This window comes from Schistocerca americana, chromosome 7 (genome assembly GCF_021461395.2).
Source record: "Schistocerca americana isolate TAMUIC-IGC-003095 chromosome 7, iqSchAmer2.1, whole genome shotgun sequence".
NCBI classification, from domain to species: Eukaryota; Metazoa; Arthropoda; class Insecta; order Orthoptera; family Acrididae; genus Schistocerca; species Schistocerca americana.
Window position 1 is genome coordinate 405493477 of NC_060125.1, and position 16567 is coordinate 405510043.

At 38.3% G+C, this 16567-nt stretch overlaps 1 protein-coding gene across 1 annotated transcript in view; it reads right to left on the bottom strand.

Annotated features, from left to right (window-relative positions):
- The window catches only part of LOC124622412 (28S ribosomal protein S30, mitochondrial), an 81874-nt gene that overhangs the window by 9994 nt on the left and 55313 nt on the right, over positions 1 to 16567 (bottom strand). Inside the window, exon 3 of the mRNA XM_047148101.1 lies at positions 14234 to 14534. Within this exon, the coding sequence (XP_047004057.1) occupies positions 14234 to 14534 (301 nt within the window). The remainder of the gene's footprint in view (positions 1 to 14233; positions 14535 to 16567) is intronic.

The window sequence follows — 16567 nt, forward strand, 5'->3', positions numbered from 1 at the left end:
CTGTACAATGTACATATTACAAAGCAATAAAACTAGAAAAATTGATAATACAAGGGAAGTTCAATAATTAATGCAACACACTTTTTTCTGAAAGCATGTTGGTTTTATTCAGAATTCCAACATAGAGTATTATTCCCAACTCTTCCAGCTATAAAACCCTACTTTTGTACATCATCTCCACTGAATGCAACAGCCTTACGCTACCTTACTGGGAGGGCCATTATGCCCGCATGGTCTACTGGTCAACATCTTGCTGCACCAATAACCTTCCCACTATCCATGTACTGCTTCCTGTGGAGTGAATCCTTCATTGGGCCAAACAGATGGAAGCAGAAAGGTGCATAACCTAGGCTGCAAGGGGGATGAGAAAAACAGTCCAATGAAATTTTGTGAGCTCCTCTTGGGTGTGCAGATTTATGTTAGTCCTTGAGTTGTCTTGAAGAAGGAGAAGTTTGTTTGCATTTTTGTGGCTACAAACACACAGATGCCATTCCTTTAATTTCATGAGGGTAGCACATAAACTTCAGAGATGATTGTTGCACAATGAAGGAGGACATCAAACAGAACAATCCATTCAGACTCCCAGCAGACCGTTGCCATGACTTTACCAGTTGAGGGCGCATCTTTTAATGTTTTCTTCAGAGAAGAGGTGGTGTGGTGCTACTCCATGAATTGCCATTTTGTTTCAGTTTGAAGTTATGAACCCACGTTTCATTACCTGTGACAATGTTTGACAAAAAATTTCATGATCAGCCTCGTAATGTGCAAGCAATTCTGCACAGATGGTTTTTTGGTGCTCTTATATCTTCTATTGGGCAGCAAGAACCCAGCAGGTACACATCTCCGAGCATTCGAAATGGCAAACAAATGTGTCAGCACTACCAACAGAGGGCCAGTTAAGCAGCGAGGTGTCCGATTGTGATCCATCGATCGCCTCTAATGAGTGTGCCTGCGTATCCAACACTGCAGGAGCACAGCTTTGTCGGCCAGTTAGCTTGCAGGAGAGTGGTCAGGGTTGTGCAACTTTGTTGCAAGGATGACAGATACCTCCCAAAATGACTCACCATACTTTTGTTCACTGCCAGGTCTCCACAGACATTCTGCAAGCAGCTGTAACTGTCTGCAATGCTCTGGTTTTCCGCCAAAAGAAACTCAATAACAGCTCTCTGCTTGGACTGCACCTCCATTACAGACACCATTTTGAAGACTACGTATTGCATCACCACCTATCAGAACTTCATGGAACTATAGGGTCTGAAGCGAGAATATTCCATGCTGTCCAACAGCAAATGCCACATGTTTCCAAGTGCAATTCACAGAGAAAAAAAAGTGTTACATTGATGACTGACCCCACATAGTAAATAACAGTCAGAAGCCATCACATCTTTTAAAATAAGTTTCAAAAAGAGGAAAAATCACAACAACTCTTATGATGAATAATGGAGCAGTGGAATTATGACACAGGAAAACTTAATACTGAGTTGTACACTACCCAGTCACATAAATGTGACCACCTGTCAAATCCTGAATAACACATTTTGCAGTGTGGACCACTGCAAAATGTGCAGGAAGAGAGTCAATGAGGTTCTGGAAGGTACCAACAGGAATGTAGAGCCATGCCAATTCCAGTGCCATGGCCAGCTACACCAGATTTCTCAGCTGAGGATCCATGGTGTGAACAGCCTGTTCAAGGTGGTCCTGCAGATTCTCAATTTGGTTTAGATCCAGGGAGTTTGGTGGCCACAGGAGTACAGTAAACTGATTCTGGTGTTCTTCAAACCATGCTTGTACACTGTGAGCTGTATGACATGTTGCATTGTTCTGCTGGTAGATCCAATCATACCAAGGAAAAACAAACAGCATGTGGAGGTGGACATGGTCCCCTATGATTGATCCAGTGAGCCTTCCAGAATAATGAGATCACCCAGAAAATAGCATCTGGCCAGGACACTTCTGATGACTGTTGCAGAGTGTTTTCTTTCAGACGTCTCATGCTGTCCCCGCCAACCGCCAATGGGCATCTGACTGAGAAGCATTATGTGATTCATGTGAAAGAGCATTTGTCACCTCTCAGTGGAAGTCCAGCAGCAGTACTGGCATGCACATTCTACGCTTCACTGCCAATGAACAGCAGTCAGCATGGGTGCATGAATCAAGCACCTGTCACGGAAGCTCATAAGTAGCAATGTTCGCTGAGCGATCATTGAGGAGACACAATTGATAGCCCTTTGGTTCAGCTGTATGGTCAGTTGCTCAACAGTAGCATGTCTGTTCACCTGTACACATATCCGCAGCCATCATTCACAAATGTCATCTATGGCCCGCAGTGCACCACAACTGCCTTAAACGTTGGTTTTGGGTAGTGCCATTTTGCCATCTGCGACACACTTTAATCACATTGGCATGCAAACAATTTACAAGTTTGGCCTCTCAGAAATGCTTCCACCCTTGCCCCAAAAGCCAATGATCATGCCCCTTTGGATGTCAGATAAATCACTCCATTTCTGCATTGTTTTCCGTGTCCACCTGACTGCTTTATACACCCTCCACTGCTAGTGCTGCCACTTGCCTTCTGTGAGTGGTTATTGTACACTGATGTCAAATATAGGTGGTGGTCACATTAATGTGACTGGGCCATGTATTGCTTCAGGTGGTAAAGAACAGATGCGTTCATCAAAGTAGAGTTACATGAAATGTGCACACAATGGTATACAAAGGCAGAGACATCCATTTGGAAAAATGAACTGACTTGTAGAAGAGTCATTCAACTGGGCAACAAGCACTGTGGTTGGTGCAACGGATGTGAATCTAATCAGATACAGGATAGTTGTTAGATACAATTAAATCTATCAGAAGGCAATGAAGCAACAGCAGCTAAATCTGTTTTGTCTTTTAATAATAATTTATTATGATTATGATTATGATTATTATTATTATTATTATTATTATTATTAGTAGTAGTAGTAGTAGTATTTGCCCACTTAGTTTTTACATTGTTTGGTATGGTCAGCTTTTTGGACATTCACATTAAAAAATGCTACTTCAAATATACTGCAATCTGCTGTACGCAAAAATAGCGTATTACAGATTAACATTCAAATTTCTTTAGGTATACCATCACCAGCCCTCTGACATCCTCCACACTTTTCCATGAATTAGGGTCTTCAGATACCTTCATCAATGTAACTCCTGCATGTTTCCTAATGACATTTTGGAAAATATCTTGCAAATTAAAAAGGAGGTATCTGACAGAACTGTTTAATAGTTACTCCCTCAAAACTGAAACAGCTCACATGAGTTCTTAATATCTCATATTTTGGACAGATACTGAGTAGTGTTAGGAGTATTTATTTATAATATTTATACTAATTACTGCAGTCTGTAACTGTATTATAATGTCTCACAGCAGTATGGAAAAACAGAATTGAGAGAAAAACACGATGTAGGGTAAGTCTACATTATTAAGTCCGAGGCCCAACACTGTGTCGATAACCAAAAAACCACAATAAGCCTAAATGCACAAGCTTTATTGGAAATTACTATTTATTAATTTTACAAAACATGCTACATGTTACATCAGAAAGTCCCCTGTATTACTTGCACAACCTTGCCAGAAACTGACAACTTGCCCTAAATTACACTAACACATTGTATTTCATATCACTTGCTTTCAGTTCATTTTTTTGAAATAATATTTCTATTTTTTCTGTTTCTGTTATTCATTCACATCTTTCCTACTGACAGTCATCATTTTTTAAAGAGTGAAAACATCAGTAGGTCAAACAAATTTTGATCTAGTTACTCTAACAACAGATCAACACATTTCAGTGCCTTGGTGTGGGTGTGAGAGATAACAGGATCCTCAGTCACCTCATTGTTGCTCTTTACCTCTACCAAGCACATTATATACACATCACTTAGCTTTTCAAACCCTGATCCAATGGCATTGCTAACTAAACCACTCGCGGGTGTTCTCTACAAGAAGGATTAACTGCAATAGAAATAAGATGTGAAACGAATTGTGCAATTAAGACCAAGGGGGAAAGTGTAAAAGGAGACAGGTAGAACCAGAGAGAGAGAGAGAGAGAGAGAGAGAGAGAGAGAGAGAGAGAGAGAGAGAGAGAGAGAGAGATGAGAGGGGGTGGGGGGAGAGGGGGACCGGGGGGGGGGGGGGGGGAGGGGGAGGGGGAGGGGAGGGGGAGAGGGAGAGGGAGAGGGAGAGGGAGAGAGAGAGAGATATGAAAATAAAAAAGAAGAAATCCAGTAATTAACGAAATTCTATCAAAAATGGCCAAGAGAAATACAGAACATGGGGACTGTTAATGGGCATTAAGTCCAGGAGTATGTTAGAGTACAAATTTCCATCTCCAAAATTCAGGAAAATTAGTACTAGTAGGATGAATGCATATGGCCTTTGTGAGGCAACAGGCACTCTAGTTTATCAAGCAAACTGTAGGGTATGCTCAGCAAATATTATTAGATATCCCCCAACGTGGGCAATTCTTCTGTACCCATTCATGTGCTTAGCTAGGCTGACAAAGTAAAATGTCAAGGTGTGGTTAGGGAAAATGATTTAACAGTCACAGAGTTTGCTGTGTATTACAGTAAAACTGTTATGCTTATATTTCATTCTCTCATTCATACACCGTAATTTGTAGACTCCATAACTAATATCTACCTCCTGAAATGAGAAATAACCCAAGTTGTAGATTAACAAAGAGAAACTGCATTAACTCCTGATAAAATGCTATAAACTTTTAAACTTACGCTGAATAAATTTCAAACAAAGGAAACTCCATGTTGGAATTTTAACAACTTAGAAAAAGATAGATTGCTGCTTACTGTAAAGATGACAGATTAAGTTGCAGACAAGCACAATTAAAAGTCACTTACACATAAGCTTTCAACCATGTCCATTGTCAGAAAAACTTGAAAGAAAGATAAACACACGCCATTCATTCACACATGCAAGCACACGTCATGCACACATGACCACGAACTCTAGCAGCTCGGACCATCCTGATTCAGTTATAGAAACAGAAGCCAACTGACAGTAAAACTGCTGCTAAGTTGAGGTAACAGGAATTGCCAATTCTTTAATACCTATATAAACAAATATGTTGTAGATAGAGTAGCTAGTAAGACATGTTTCTAAATCAGTAAATGTTCTTTGTACACTTTTCTTGTTAACTCCCTGTGAAAATCTGAGCTTGTGACAATTCCTGCCACTGTCATAGTCAGGAATGAAATGACCTGTTGAGGAAATAATGAAATTTCACATATGTAACTGATGTTGTAGTACCCACTGCATCCAGAATGTACACTGGTGCCAATGATGAAATGTCCCTCATACAGCCTTTGTTTCCAGCACAATGTAGCTGTGTGTCTCTATTGGGAAATTTTCAGCTATTTTTGAAAAACTTGGATTATTTGTTGTGCTATGTGTCAGAGAGAAGCCAATTATTGTTTGTGGGGATTTCAATGTAGGTTTTCTGAAAGAGTGTGTTAGAAAGCGTGACCTTTAAGTATTACTTGGTTCTTTCAAATTGACATCAGTTGTTCATGAACATTACTAGACTTGCTTACACAGATGATGTAGCATTAATAAGTAGTTCAAAAACATAATTATCAAAATTATGCAAAATTATTACAAAATTGCTGAGAAAGTAGGATTACATGTTAATGAAGAAAAGACAGAATATCTGGTCATAAGTAAGAAAAGCCGAAATGATGCACCTTCGGCTGCAGATGGAGGCACTTGCAAAACAGTTGACTGCTTCAAGTACTTAGGGAATCTGTTTAGTAACAATAACGGAATGGATATAGAAGTAGATGCCTGTCTATCAACAGTGAACAAAATGCTCTTTAGTTTTATTAACATCTTACAGAAAAGATCACTTAGTACTAACTTCAAAATCCGCTCGTATTAGTCGACCATTATACTGGTAACATCATATGGATGTGAAGCATTAAAATTTAGGAAGAAAGACGTAGAAAAACTGTTAATATTTGAAAGAAAAATACTAAGGAAAATTTTTGGCCCACTATATGATGAAGATAACACAGACTGGAGGGTAAGAAAAAATGAAGAATCAAGAGAGCTATACAAACACCGTAACATTGTAGATGTGCTAAAGAAGAGAAGGGTGAACTGGGCAGAAACATTGACAGAAAACAGACTACACAAAACAGCACTTGGAAGGACAATTAGTGGAAGAAGAGGAAGAGGAACTTCCAGATGTAGGTGGAGAAATAACATCCGGGAGGACACAACTAGGATGAACATGAACACTGAATGGACAAACAGTGCACTCAACAGAAGGAAATGAAAGAGGCTTATAGAGCAGGCATTTGGTTGATAAGGACCTTGCCACTTGTAAGTAAAGAAATAAATAATATTTGATTTTCCTACTCGGGTAGTACAGGAAAGCAGCCCACTGATAGATAATGATTCTATAGACCAAGATAAAGTTAATCAAATAAAAACTTTTCATGTTAAGAATGGTCTGTCTTGATGAACAGATAGTTATGGTATATGACATATCTCCACACAGTTAATGCAAAACAGTCCTACAAAATTTTTTAGGGAAAGCTTGCAACAATTTTGACTAGATGAGGTATACAGGGATCCTGATGTTAATTTAAAATTTAACCTATTTCATGATACCTTTGTAAGTATATTTGAAAACAGTTCCCCTCAGAAACCAACCCAGAGCACAGGAAGCCTGTATTTCTATCAAACTCAATGAAAAGTTTGTTAGCAAAAAGTCAGAAGTAGAAAATATTTTTAATAATAATTTTTTGCATGTTGTAGGGAAAATAGGATCCAGTTATTCATTATAAAATGCAAGACTGTATGTGGAAGAGACAATACCTATGCAATTTGACAAAATTGAAATTCAATCCACGTCTCCTAATGAAATTAGGAAAAAAGTAAGTTCACTCAAAAGAAGAAACGCACATAGAATTGATGATATTTCCAACAAAGTATTAAAGGCTTGTTACCAACAGATTAGTATGATTCTCAGACACGTATGTAGTAGCTCAATGAAACAGGGCATTTTTCCAGATAGAATGAAATATGCTATTGTTAAACCATTGCACAAAAGGGGATAGGTCTGATGCTAACAACTAGTGCCCAGTCTCACTTCTGACAGCTTTACCCAAAATTATTGAAAAGTAATGTATTCAAGGTTAGCTTCACATATTTGTAAAAATGAAGTACTAACAAAATGTCAATTTGGTTTTCAGAAAGACTTTTCAACATAAAATTCTGTATATGCTTTCACTGATCAAATATTAAATGCTCTGAATAAATGATCATCACTGGGATGTTTTGTGATCTCTCAAAGGCTTGTGACTGCGTGAATCATGAAATTCTTCTAGATACACTTAAGTATTGTAGTATGAGTGGAGCAGTGCACAAATAGTTCAATTCACATTTAACTGGAAGAATGCAGAAGGTTGCAATTACAGACAGTCTGCAAAAATCAGCAGAGTAGTCCTAACTAGGGAGGTATCAAGAATGGTGTCCTACGCGATCCAGTCTTGGGGTTCTTATTCTCTTACTATATTAATGACTTGGCACTCTATATTCATGAAGATGCCAAGCTAGTTCTTTTTGCTGATGATACAAGTATAGTAATCACACCCAACAAACAAGAATTAGCTGAGGATGTTGTAAATAATGTCTTTCAGAAAATTATTTAAGTGGTTACCAGCAAATGGACTCTTACTAAATTTTGAGAAAAAACAATATATACAACTGTGTACAGTAAATGGCATAACACCATTGATAAATATAGACCTTGAACAGAAGTCTGTTGCTAAGGTTGAATATTCAAAATTTCTGGGTTTGTGCGCTGATGAGAAATTGAATTGGAGGAAACACATTGATGATCTGCTGGAATGGTTATGTTCATATACTTAAGCTATTTGGGTTATTGCAAATTTTGGTGATAAACATATCAGTAAATTAGTCTACTGTGCCTATTTTCATTCATTGCCTACATTTGGCATAATATTTTGGGGTAATTCATCATTAAGAGAAAAAATATTCATAGCACAAAAGTATGTAATCAGAATAACAGCTGGAGCCCAAGATCACCTTGCAGACATTTATTTAAGGACCTCGGGATATTCACAGTACCTTTGCAATACATATATTCACTTATGAAATCTTTTATAACAACACATCTCAATTCAAAAATAATAGCAAAGTGCATAGCTACAACACTAGAAGAAAGGACGATCTTCGTTATTCTGGGTTACATTCCACATCATTATGAAATATTGTACTCATGATCTATGAAACAAGTATTAAAGTAATGTACGGACCATACTCCTACACAGTATTTCAACATCAAATGCCCATTACATCACACTTATGACTGCCAATTTCATACCTTTATTAAAGTTGTTCATACACTTCCCGATTTTCACAGCCTCTTTCATGATTGAATCTGAGTAGTTTGAAGTATGGGATAGACTTCGTGTGTGCTTTAAAAGACTTCGTGCTTAACTGTCAGGCTGTATTCAGCAACAGCAGATATCTCTTGACGCCTGTACTTCAAGTGATGCTGATGTTCAGTATTTCTGAGAAATAATTTCAGTAGACCGAACCACAGTAATTGCCACACTCGTATGGAATATTGTAAACACCTGGGCCTCTGACGTCATGATGATACTATAGAAGGGCACAATCTCTCTCTGATTTCCTTAGGAAAACAAAAATCCAGTTTTGAACCCATGCCTATTTAATTTAAACCCAACTTTACTTCATGTTGCTCCACAGAATGGAAGGAATTTCTTGTTGTGTTGCTTCAGAGGATTTGGATTTGCATTTTTGGGAGACAGCTGAATTGATTTCGTGTCGCCAATATCCATTTTATCTGGTATGCTTTTAGCTCTGTGTATCAGAGTGTTCAACACAACTCTCTTTTGGGCATGATGTTAGGAACTGTCCCCATAGAGATAACAGTCTATGTGGGTCAATTTACAAAACACTGATTGGCCAAGGTGGACATTCCAGTTGAGTGGAAGTTAGATGTTTGTCTTGGCCACTCACTGTTTCATAAACCAACCCACACAGGATCTGAGGCTAGGATGGACAGCGGAGTATGATGCTTTTGACTGATGCCATCCCAGCTGCTTTGGCTTCCCTAAGGGAAGAGGAAAGGGATTCATTGGAATAACATGTTCCACCTTTATCCTCTTAGGCTGACAAAAGATGTTTGTTCTAACTGAAAAAGTAGTTTAGGTAGCTTGCAAGTGTTGGGACATACCACTGTGGGAAGCTGTGTCAACACACATACAGATGAAGTGTAAAAGCTGCCAAGACTGGACATCAACAAGGCACAACAGCCTTGAGTGGGCAAATGGGCAAATCACAGATCAAAACAATGCTCATTTGCTTTTTTTGACAGTTGGAGTGTCGTACATAACGAATTTGATCCTCCAGGACAAACTGTCAACAGCATGTTTTACAAGTATTTCCTTGAATGGCTCGAGAAAAGGATGAATCAAGTGAAACTAGACACTGCAGACAAGTGGATGCTGCAACATGACAATGCCCCATGTCACAGGGCCATTTCCATCACAGAATTTTTGACTTAAAAGACATTCCTGTTGTTCCACAGCACCCAATTCATCTTATCTGAATCCTTGTGACTCTTTTCTTTTCCTGAAGTTGACAAATGTCTTAAAATGATGTCATTTTGGGATTCTGGAAAACATTCAAATGAATATGACAGACAGGTTAAAGGCCCTACCAGTTGAAGCCTTTCAGCGCTGCTACAAAGACTGGGAGTATAGCTGACAAAGGAAACTACTTTGAAGGGGACAATAGCATTGTTTGGAAAAGAAATTGGTAGATGAAAGTAATCAGTCTCATTACTTTTCTCACAAACCTCATATGCTGCAGTCTGTCATAAGCTACGAAGTAAGATTGCAATTAAAGTTGTACAAGAAAAACATTGCACATAAAAAACAGAAGAGTTGATGAAAAACTGTTTACATCATTTAGTAGCTTGGACAGATTGGAGCTCTCTTCCAGCACTCACTGCTAGATGAACAATTCCAATGGGACAGTTCTGTGACACTGCATAGCAGGACCACGAATGCAATTAATGGCAATGAGAAATCATTATCAAGGTAAAGCTGACATACAGGGATCATTGTGACAGATTGTACACAGAGTGTAACCACACAACCAACCATCAACGGTAACGCTTCAAAACACATTGTCCCAATTTCTCACTGGCCCCGATATTGAGTTTGACCCTCAAGAACAATCTGATTTCCACTCACCCAGCATCTGAAACTAACACTGAACAAGATCCCACTGAAAGTGACTGAGGTAGCCTGTAACCTGGTACTGCGAAAAGTTTTGTGAGTAGTGCAGTTAAAGAGGTCGGAGCAGTTAAAAAAACAAAACGACCCAACATTTTATAATTATTTTGCAGTTTAGCACAGGCTACATGCAATAAAAGGTGTTTTAAAATTAGTCTCAGATGACTGAAATCTGAGTCATTATTCTGCCCCACTCTGGTCTTGCAACCTCCAGTTACTTCATGCTTCACACTGAGTGATGACATGCATGAAGGTGTTAGCTCGACAACACATATACTGGCCCAGAATCAATGCCATAAGTGATCATGCATGCCACTCCTGTCATGACTGCTTCCTGAACCAGACGGCCCCACCACAGCATTTCTTTCCATGGCCAAACACAGACTACCCACATGCAAACGTGTGTGTTGATTTTAATAAAAGCTACACGGTTGCTTGCAGTGGACGCTCTCTTCAACTTCTCTTAAAATGGCATCAATGAACCATACCTCACACACTGGTGTCTCACAACAGTTCTCGGTCTGTTGCCTTAACAGCACTGAACACCTAACAACTGCTGACGTCCACCTGGCCTCCAGATACGACAGGATGTTCATATCAGAAATGCATAAGGTGCGGTTAATAACATTCACCACTGTTGACAAGAACAGTTTGGCTGAAATATTGTATGGGCACAGGCAATGAACCCTGTTAGACCTCCATCTTGCTTGACCCCCCAAAAGACAAAGACATTCAATACAATTTTGCACCGTCTTAATGAATGAAATACATGAATACAAAACATCAGACAAGTTTTGCTACTGGAATGGAGAGCTTTTAGCAAAGAGAACACAGCATGTCATTCAGAGCAGAGAAGTCTTCCCACATTAAAGTAATTTTGATCATACCCCAAGGGAATTATAGGAACAGTGTTTTTGACAATAAATTTAAATGACTTAGTAGATAATGGCAGAAGATCCACAAAGTAGTTTAAATATGATGCTGTTGTATATAAAGATGTCACAACACTTGAAAATTGTAGCGTAAAGCAGGAAGATTGACACTTGGTGTAGGGATCAATAGTTGAGCTAAACATAATCAAACATAGTATAGTATGCATAAGTAGGCAGAAAACCCATTATTGTATGATTAGACAATTGCCAAACAATCAATGGAAGCAGTCACACCCATTAAATACCTGGGAATACATGTACGAAGTGATGTATAGTGGAAAAATCACGTAAAACTAATTGCAAGTGAGGCTCGTGGAAGACTTGAGATTCATTGGAAGAATTCTCAGGAAGTGTAGACCACTCATGAAGGATGTAGCTTACAGAACCCTTATCTGACCAAACCTTGAAATTGCTTATTAGTTCCAGACCCATAACAGATAGGATTGACAGAGGAAATACACAAGATACAAAGAAAAACAGCACATTTCATCACAGGCTAATTTAGTAAATTCAAAAGTATTAGGAAGAAGCTCACTGATCTCCAGCCACAGGCACTAAAAGAGGCATTCTGTACATCACGGTGTGGTTTACCATTAACATTTCAAGAGTGTAAGCTATCAGAAGAGTCAATCAATGTGCGTTTTGTGAGAAAACCATGGCAATAAAATAAGTCTGTTTTGAGGTCACACAGAGGCTTACCATCAATTGTTCTTCCTGTGGACTATTCATAAATGGTACCTTAGGGAGTTTAGTTGTGTTTGTAGATAACTGCAGATCTTGCATACATCTCTTTCAGTAATAAATCATCTGATTGTCTCATTTAATGGATTTAAAAGTTCTGTTAGCTACAGGGCATGTAGCAGTGTTCGCTGAAACCAACATCACAAGTAGTGCTATATTTTAAACAGGATTCTGTATTTTCAGATGTAGCTAACAATTTTCGCTAAGAAATATTGCTGTAATCAAGTACAAATCAATTTACCAATAAGAAATACACAGTGGCTATTTAATGTGGTTAGGGAAGTAGCATCTTTTTTTCAGAGTAGTAATTGTCCATATACTTTAGTACGTTACATTTAGCTAACATAAGCACAAACACTGTTTAGCACTACAGTGAAAGTATGTTGTTAAGGTAGTGCAGAAATGAAGTTAATATGGTTCGTTTGTCTCATGTTAATGATACCCTGACTTGTTCCACATTCCTTTAGATTCATTTAATTGGAGGGACGTATGCAGCTGTTAATCAACTTTCATTTTACATGTGCTGTAATCTTCTGTAGCAAGAGTTACAGGAGGCTTTCACTTCAAAAATAAAAAAAAGAAGGAATGATTGTCTTTGATCCTATAAATTTTGGCACAAGAGACTGACATGGTAAATTCTTTGTCATTCTGAATAGACTGTAGTTAGTTTCATGTTCCATGGATCATCCACTAGATAAATCATATCGATGTGGAATTAGTCATTTTACATACACAACTTAAGACCACAACTTAATTTTTAAATATGGCTACATGCAGAGCATTTATAAAGAGCTTTTTTTTAAGTATCTACAAATGTGAGTTACTAATTCCCACTCACCATCTTTTTACACCATTACAATAATAAAAATTCTTCTACAGAACAGCAGGAGTTGCCAAGGAGAGTTTTTTTTGGTTTCTTTTCAAATTTTACTTTGCTAGCTGTCAGATATTTTATATCACTTCATAAATGATCAAAAATTTTTGTTGCAGCATTCTTCACCCCTTTCTATGCTTAAGATACCCTTAATATGGATTTTTGCTTCTGATATGGTAATTACATACATCAATGTTCCTTTTGAACTGCAATGGATTATTTACAACAAACTTTGTTAGGGAAAAATTATACTGTGAACAGCAAACAGAATGCCCAACTTCTTAAACAGATTTCTACAACATGGTCATGGGTGTGCATCACATATTTCTCTTACAGTATGTTTTTGAGCAATGAAGAACATTATCCCATATGACATTACTGAATGCAAATATGAAAAATATGTCAACTTACTGATTTGTCTCTCAAGATTTGCAATGATTTTAAGTCCCGACATGGGTGAACTAAGTTGTTTTAGGAGTTTCAAAATGTGCTTTTTCCAGTTTAAATTCTCATCTACATGAACACCGAAGGCTTTTGAAGTTTCTGCCCCATTTATTATTTCCTCACCATGTGTTACACTGAATTGAATATGTTGTGTCTTTTTACAACTGAGAGAGTGAGTGAGAGAGAGAGAGAGAGAGAGAGAGAGAGAGAGAGAGAGAGAGAGAGAGAGAGAGAGAGCATTCACAGGAAACCATTCAATTATACTTTTAAGAACATTGTTTATTGTTTCTTCTGTTTCCGCATGTATGCTTGCATTGATTACAATACTACTGTCATCTGCAAAAATAACTAATTCTGCTTGTTGTATATTATATAGAAGATCGTTTTACACATGAGGAACGACAGTGGACCAGAAACTGACTCTTGTGGAACACCATATGTGATTTCTTCCCAGTCAGAATAATGTTCACAGACTACACTGGTTACTAAGTACAACTTCTGCACTCTCATATCTTTTAAGTTGTGTCTTGAGAGCACTGACTTTGGCACCACACACTCTTTGTGGAGTGGTTTCCACCTTCCATGTAAAGAGCAGTTTCACTTACAGTTTGGCGAGTTATTGATGTATGTCAGCCACCTATGGAAAAACCACTGCACAAAAAATTTCACATGAATGATAATTTTTGTCTAATTTTCCCACTACAAATACAGTTTGATTTCTTATGACAATTATTTTAATTGTTACACTTACCATGAGCTGCAAGCAATGGCACAAAAAAGGTGAGAATTTCCAATGTAGAAGAAACATATGAGTAATCCTATTAAAGCTTATTTTCTCTCCATATGTTTCAGTAATATAAATTCCACCAAAAGGTACTGATATGTCACTTACCTGGTATAGTAGTACCATTCTGATGGGTGAAGCCATAACCTAAGACTCTAGGATCAAACTGAAAATGTTCTATAGATGAGACTCCTTCTGGTTGCAGCCTCTCAGTATTGACGACTGGCAATGGAAGTTCATGCCTCAGTTGTAGCACTGGTGAGCCAAAATACTGTATCGGCCTATCAGCTGGCCTTTCCACATCTTCCTTAGTAAGAAATTTCATGCCTTCTCTTCCTTTACGTTGTCGTCTACTTGGTTCCATTCCTCCAACGAACCAAAATGCTTCTACACGAGGTTCAAAGTCAACCTGAAACATTTGAGTCTCTATAGTAGCCACAGGAAGTTCTGTCTGAAACAAGATTACATTTTCATTTAAAATAAAAGCATTAATCTCAAATAAACTTTTTTCAATTTAACTGTGGTATAGTATATCACTATGTTACAACTGCAGTTACGAGTACATATAGCTGATCTTTAATAGGATTTTTGAGGACGATGGAAATCTTTAAACATAGCCCTGATCACTTGCATTTATATGAGAAATGTAACTAATAATTAAAGTCAGTTACAAATGAGCTTTGATATACACATTGTGAAACAATATATGAAAATTATTCCACTCAGGCTTTGGATTCCTGTCAAAAGTTTGGAGTGCATTCCAGTCAGATAATTAATAAACTGTACACAAACATAAAATAGTAAACTGGGAATTACAAAAAATGTATAATATAAGCCTTTCTCCTACAAATTATCAAAAACAATCTGGATGTGGTTTTGAAACCACTGTTAGTCTTCTAAAAAAAGCTTTTCATTGTAAAAAATAATCCTCTAATCTCACAGTCTATATACAGAGTGTTTCTAAAATGAATGTAATAAATGAGAGGGTTAGTAGAGTGGGTCATAACAAACAACTGTCACATAGCAAACTACATCTGCATCCCTTAGCATTTGGCAGTAGGCATCACTTAACAGCATTGAGCACTGTCTAGAAGGTACACATACAACCCAAAATCCAAGCTGACATTGTAGCATGTCTGCCGGACAACATTTTCAATTTCTTTGTGACATGAAGGTAAAAGAGAGGTAGTGTTTACGTTTCATGACCTTTATTTGCAAACAGTTACGAAAACTGCTCAAAATTACACCCTTATTCTTGAATTCATGCTGTGCACCAGTGCCCAACTGACCATTGCACCCTTTCGAACACCCCTGATAAAGTGGAGACTGCATCAGAGGCTGCCATAATTCATCCTATCAGTGTCTTCATCCATCTCGATAGGTATTTCGTAAACAACAGATTTCAGGTGCCCCAGGTGAAAAAAATCAAGGGGCATCAAGTCAGGGAAATGTGGAGCCATGCCCTATCCAGTTCTCACCAAAGGTCTCATCCAAATGATTTCGCACCACATGCGGGAAGTACACAGATGTACAGTCATGTTGATACCACATGCACTATGGCATGTTGAGTGGGACACGTTCCAAAAGCTCTGGCAGTGTTTCCCTTACGAAGTTTAAGTACCTGTCTGTGTTCAGTCATCTGGAGAGCATATAAAGACCAATCAGATTATTGCCTACCAAACCTGTCCAAACGCTGATAGCAAAGCACTCTTGGTGACCTCAAACAAAAGCAGTATGAGGATTTTCCCAAACCCGTGTTTGTAAAGGATGCCTCATCTGTAAAAAGTACAAAGTATGGGAATTCAGGTTGAATGGCACACTCTTGCACAAATCACTGTCAGAAGTCAAAGCGATGTCTAACATCTTCTGGATTAAGGGTCTGAGCTTTCTGAAGGCAGTAAGAGTGAAACAGACCATGGAATGGCTTACACCCATTTCTCGAGCAACACTCTGTGAGTTTGTTGAGGGCACGTTTTGCAGTACTGCTAATGCATCCTCTTTGAGCTCTGGTGTACACAGTGTGCGTTGGTGACTGCGTAAAACCGGCCTTTGCACCTGTATCACAAAACAAATGTGTCGAGTTTCAATGTATGGCATAAATGCAACAGCACCATTCCAATACCCTGTCAGTGGACAACTCACCTCAAGTGCACCAGACTCTCCTAGGGGTCTGTGGATGACAGTGAAAATGCATGCTTCTGGCACCCGAGGATTTAGAAACCACTGAATATATAACCATTGAGCAGTAAGAGCATTCCCACCCGCTGACGCATAAGTGCAGTGCATGTCGCCCTTTCCTCCCAAAGAAAGTGCTCCTTCCAATTTCATCTTTGGTGCTGTCAATTTCATCATTAACTACTGTACTTTAAACGTAAGTTTAAGTATTACAGTACAGCCAGTTTAACCTTTAGAGCTGTCTGCCAACTTTAAATGCAATATTCA